General features: G+C 60.0%; 1 protein-coding gene across 1 annotated transcript in view; it reads right to left on the reverse strand.

Annotated features, from left to right (window-relative positions):
- NXN (nucleoredoxin) overlaps nucleotides 1–3,622 on the reverse strand; it is a 168,878-nt gene extending 165,256 nt beyond the window's left edge. Inside the window, exon 1 of the mRNA XM_064378160.1 lies at nucleotides 3,263–3,622. Within this exon, the coding sequence (XP_064234230.1) occupies nucleotides 3,263–3,622 (360 nt within the window). The remainder of the gene's footprint in view (nucleotides 1–3,262) is intronic.
- Between the last annotated feature and the right edge of the window lie 2,378 nt (nucleotides 3,623–6,000).

Below are 6,000 nucleotides of genomic sequence, written 5' to 3' on the forward strand. Positions count from 1 at the left end.
TTCTTTCTCTTTAGAAATCTGAAAGCCATCTACCAACCTACTTAGTAAAACACATCTAAATGCCTTAACTTCAGGATTATACATTTGCTGATAAAAACCGTTCTTATAAATGCACTCAAAGTTCTAGTATCATCTAATTACAGCTTCTGCACAGCTACGTAAGAATGTGCGTTTTGGAAGCCGAAAACATTAAGCTTCAATTACTTTTGTGCCTACCACGACAACAGGCAGAAATGGGACAATTCTGTGTAATTTTTTTTTCCTTTTGGTGTTTTCTCACAGCTATAGTCAAGGTGAGAGGAACCAGGCAAAATGCAGGCTTAGCATACATGGCCATCCCAGACTGTTTTACTACATAAAGGAGAAATTAATAAAAGAAAAAAGAAATAGCACACAGCATTTTATTTACCCACCATAATTTTTCAATTTTCTTTAGAAAAATGCCAGCCAATAGCTAATGAGAACCATATCCTTTGTTACCCCCATGGGAAAGAACAAATGTTAATGAGAACTGAAAAAAAATTAGCAATCTGGAACTCTGGTTTCCCTGCAGTGTAAAACAAAATTCCCTTCTCTAAAGCTATTTTTATAGTTGGTGCAACGGCATGGTCAGAGTCCATCAACAAGGCATGCTCGTGTTCACCCATTCAGTGCCCTCACCTGGGGGGCATGCATTCGCCAGTTCAGTGCCCTCACCTGGAGGGGCACGCATTCGCCAGTCCAGTGCCCTCACCCGGGGGGGCACGCATTCACCCGTTCAGTGCCCTCACCCGGGGGGGCACGCATTCGCCCGTTCAGTGCCCTCACCCGGGGGGGCACGCATTCGCCCGTTCAGTGCCCTCACCTGGGGGGGGCAAGCATTCGCCTGTTCAATGCCCTCACCTGGGGGGCACGCATTCGCCCGTTCAGGGCCCTCACCTGGGGGCACTCTGGGCTCTTCATTTGCTCTGACGGTGAAATTAGCATCACCAGCTCATCGGCTTCTAAACACCCTAACTTCAAACGGGACAATAACTCAGTTACAGAAAAGGCATTTGTTCTACATCTCTCTGGTTTCAAGGGGGGGAAAAATACTTCCTTTTACAGTCTACACAGCTTTTGTCATTTCCAAGAGTATGTTTTCCATAAGAAAGACAGCTGGAGTCTTTTTCCTTGGTATCTCTCACTGAGAATAAGAATGCTTCTGGGGTCAGATCTTGAGTAGTTTCTTCAGGACCCAGGGCAGAAACTGCATCCTTGAAAACTGGACTGGATTTAGAGAATCAAGTATATAGAACACGAGCCAGGAAAACTCTGAGCAAAAAAATACATGTTTAAGATGCTAATAACACTCCAAGGTTTGGGCCATCCAGCATCTGAACTGTATTTTCAAATGAGAGTCGGCCCCACGTCATCCAGAAGCTCATCATGGAGGAATCAGAGGTCCAGCCTAGGGCCGCAGAATACTCTTTGTCATGCAAAGAGCCTGTCCAGGGTATAGAGAACCAGCCACAGCCTACCAAATATTCTCCTTTTTCGGAAAAAGCTTCAGGCATTTGCAAAACATCTGTTTGCTCCGTATTTTTACTAACCAAAAAATGTATTTCCTCTTCAGTAAAAAACACAACAGGCCTTAAGCCTGTAATATTTTACCATCTTATTTTACCATCACTCTACATTTTCAACAGCTAGAAATCATTCGTATCACCCGATACAGACACTATTTTAAATAGACTTCACAACAGAAACTTGCCCCAACAATGAAAATTTTTTTTGGTAAATCACTTTCTGGACATTATTTCCCCACGAAAGTATCATAAAAACCACCACCAAGGAAAACAAAGGGTTCCGTATTTTGAATCAAAAAGTAGTGGCCATGCATATTCATAATCTATCAACCACGTCAATCAAAATGGGCAAGACAACCTAGAGAGCAGCTAAAATGCCAACTCCTGCCTCGGACGGGCCGTGAGCCTGTGTTTTCCCCAAGTGAAATGTACAAACCGCACTGGAGGAACTGTATGTCACACTTTAAATCCCAAGTCTCTACCTTACACTGCTTCGGGATGGGTGATTTCCTCAGGACATCTGGGGTCACACAGTATAAGCTTCTGCTCCCACCAAATGTAAATCCTGCTTCGCAGCAAGATTCTGTTCACATAAAAGGAACACATGGCAGCCTCACCATGCTCCCCAGAGGAAGCTAAACGCCCCCAGAGTAGCCCCTCAGTCCACTCCAGAAACGGGCTTTCCTCAAACGGGGAAGGGGCTGGATCCACACGTTGCATGAGCCACACTTATTAGCAACAGCGCTCCAGAACTTTTCCCGACTCCATTCATCACAAAACGTCCTGAACGCGTCGTACTATAACAGAGACAGACCTCTGCACCCGAGGGAGACATTCAGACCCCAACGAATCTCAGCAGCGAACCCGGAGACGGGAAGAGCGGACGCCAAGCATGCGTTCCCCCAAATCCTCCTCGCAGGCGGTGGGCCCCGATGATGCGAAGGTCGCGGAGACAACAGGGCCCACTCCCGGCCGCGCCGCGTTCCCGCGCCCGGAGGCTCCGGGGAGGCCGGCGGGACGCGAGACAATGCAGCTCCCCCGGGGCCCGAACTCAGCCTGGGCCGAGGGGCGCGCGCGGGAGATCGAGGGGCGAGAGCCCTTCTCGGCCACAGCCACGGTCACCGGCGGCCTCTCCGGGGCTGGGGGAGGCCTGACCCCGGCCTCGGCCCCTCGGTCCCCGGGAATGGGCTCCGAAAAAGCGGTTTCTCTGGGGAGGAAACTTCCCGCTCCGGGAATTGCGGGCGGGGGGCGCGCGGCCTCCCCTCCCCTCCCCACAGTGGGGACACGGGGAGTCGGCGGCGGAAGCAAGAAGGGACCCCTCCCGGCGCCTCTGATCGGGAGTGAAGAGGTCTCGGAACCGCACCCCCGAGCGCAGCCGCCCCTACCCGAGGCTCCCAGCGCGTGTGGACGGGGGATGGGGGGGGCTCGAGCCGGGGTCCCGGGGGCCGAGGGGGCCCGCACCGAGGAGTTGCCGCGGGACCCGCGAGCCGGAGACGGGTCCTGGGGATGAGGGCGCGGACACAGCGCGGGGTGGGGGGGCAGGGGTCAGCGGGGTGAGGGCAGGGGGACAGTGGGGTTCGGTGAGCGGGGGTACAGCGGGGCGGGGTCGGGGGACAGTCGGGGAGGGCGGGGAATGGCGGGGCGGGCGGTCAGCGGGGGGCGGGCAGGGGCGGCGGGGGAGGGGCGGACAGGGGCGGCGAGGCCCGGCCGCTCACCTTCCGGTGCTTCTCCTTGTAGGGCAGCGCCAGCCACGGCATGTCCCGCACGAAGTCCTGCCACTGCCGCTGGTCCTGGTCCGAGGACACGAAGACGATCTCCAGGCGCCGCCGCGGCTCGGGCTCCGCCGCCGCCCCGGCCCCCGCCCCCGGCCCCGGCCCGGCCGCCGCGTCCCCCCGCAGGCGCCCGTAGAAGGCGGCCAGGCTGGCGCTGAGCTGCGCGCAGGGGGCGCTCAGGCTGCAGCCGAAGTAGAGCCCGAGCAGCGCGATGCCGCGGGCGCCCAGCGAGTGCACGTCCACCTCCTCGCCGCCGCCCGTCACCAGCTTCTCGCCCAGCAGCTCCTCCAGGAAGCCCGACATCCTGGCCCACCGCAGGCCCGGCAGGCGGCTGCGACCCCCGGGCTCCCTCGGTCTCCCTCGGTCCGCGCGGCGGGCGGAGGCGGCGGCGGCGGCGGGCGCTGGGGCGAGCGGAGCCCCGCCCACTAGGGCCGCCCGCGCCACGCCCCCTCCGCCTGAGCCGCGCCCCTTCCGCCCGCCTGCGCCACGCCCCCCTCATCCCGCGCCACGCCCCATCGCCCGCCCGCTCCACGCCCCTCCGCCGACCTCCGCCACGCCCCCTCTGCTCACCACGCCCCCTCCCACAGGCCACCCCCCACCCCTCCGGCCCGCGCCACGCCCCCTCTGCGGCCGGCCGGGGCCAGCGCTGTACGCCCGGGCCGGGTCCGCAGCTGCTGGCCGGGTGTGCGGGGTGACCGCTTGGGAGACAAGCCGGACCCGCAACGCCCCACTCTCCCGGGAAAGCCCGGGCGGACGTGAAGAAAGGAGAAGAGTCCCTGAGCCGGCGCTTCTCGGGCTGCAGCCCCGCCCCCATTTCCTCTCCTGCCCCCGATTCTAAATTCCCTCCAGACCCCCTGGAGACGCCGGCCCCCCGCGGAGCCGCTCACCCCAGCCCTGTTCCTCCCGGCCTTTTCCCTCTCCCTCCCTGCACAAAGCCCACCCCCTCCTCCCCCCGCCCCGCCCCCTAGTCCCCCCGCCCCGCCCCCTCGTCCCCCCCGGCCCTGGTTCCACCCACCTCCCCTTTCCCCGAGCACCCTCGTTGCCCCGCCCCTGGCCCCCGCCCCCTCCTGCCCCCGCCCCGCCCCTTCGTGCCCCCGTCCCCCCTTGCCCCGCCCAGCCCCCGTCTCTCCTCTCGTGCCCCCCACCCCCCCTCGTGCCCCCGCCTCTCGTTCCACCCGCCTCCCCTCCTTCCCCCCGCCCCTGGCCCCGCCCCCTCCTTCCCCCCGCCCCCGCCCCCTCGTGCCCCCCGCATCCCTCCGCCCCCCCGTCCCCCCAGGTGCTGATGGGCCCGCGTCCTCCCGCGGGGGCGGTCCTGGCTGGACACCAACTTCGGGTGTTTCTGAGCTGGTCCGAGGGGGCCGAGGGCGCCTCGCCGCTTCCGGTGGGTCTGGCCGGCTGCCGGGAACCCGGGAGGCAGAACAAACCCCCGATACCTGCGGGGGGCGGGTCGCAGCGTGGGGATCGGTCCGGGGGCCAGCCCCGCAGATGGACGCGAAGGGTCCCGCGCGCCTGCAGACCATGCTGGCCGCGCTCCCGAACCCGCTCGGGCGCCGGGTCAGGTCTGTGGATCGCTGAGAACGTTTCTAGGGATTTGTTCTTCCTGCTCGCGGTCGGGACGCTCTGGACGCTTAGGGAGAAACTGGATGAAGCAGGTGGTCCGAGGTCCGGGGCGGGTCCTCCGGCTCCCAGCGCCTCCTCCGCCCTCACAGCCTCGCGCAGCAGGTGCAGGGCCCGGCCGGCCACGTGGAAGATGTAAACCCGCCGCTTCGGAGCGTCCCCCGCCACCGAAGGGCAGAGTGACCCCTGAGGTCGAGCGGACTCCAGCTGTGAAACGATCCGGGCGGGACACCAGGCGCGACGTTGTCACGTTACAGCGGCTTTCCACGGCACACACACCACACACCACGGGACGCCTTGCGGGAGCGAATTTAAAACCTCAGAATGTAACGTCAAGCTTTCTGCACAAACACGCTTTCACATGGAAGGTTCTCCGTTTTCCTAGACTAGAGGAAGGAAGGGTACGGGTTTTCAGCGGGGCGAAATGTGACCGTATAAAACAGGTGGAAGCGGGTGGCGATGGAAGCCGAGAGTGGACTGGCGTCTCTACAAATTACATCTACTTTCTCAGTCACCTCCTCGTATCACTCATGACACAGCTGAGACCCTAGGCGCAGAGGACTGCCTCCAAGCACGCTAGAACCCTGCTGCAAAGTCAGCTTCCACCCTGATTCTGAGGAGACCCATGCTGAAAGTCCGGCCACTGTAGAGACAATATCATTATGAAACACACACAGAAACCATCACTTTTTAGTGAAAACTTTTTCTTTAAGGGAGTTTCGATCTTGTTATCCTGGCTGTAGTGCAATGGCGCGATCCTGGCTCACTGTGACCTCTGCCTCTGGGTTCAAGCGATTCTCCTGCCTCAGCCTCCAGAGTAGCTGGGACTACAGGCAGGTGCCACCTCGCCCGGCTAATTTTGTATTTTTAGTAGAGACGGAGTTTCTCCATGTTGGCCAGGCTGGTCTTGAACTCCTGGCCTCAAGTGATCCGCCTGCCTCGGCCTCCCAAAGTGCTGGGATTACAGGCGTGAGCCACCACCCACCCTTGGTGAAAACATTTAAAGCTACTCATATCATATATATTAAGTTACTCGGTATCTTTTAAATTCCTGTAAATGAGCC

The sequence above is a fragment of the Aotus nancymaae genome, unplaced genomic scaffold (assembly GCF_030222135.1).
Source record: "Aotus nancymaae isolate 86718 unplaced genomic scaffold, 86718_ANA_hifiasm-v0.15.2.pri h1tg000018l, whole genome shotgun sequence".
NCBI classification, from domain to species: domain Eukaryota; kingdom Metazoa; phylum Chordata; class Mammalia; order Primates; family Aotidae; genus Aotus; species Aotus nancymaae.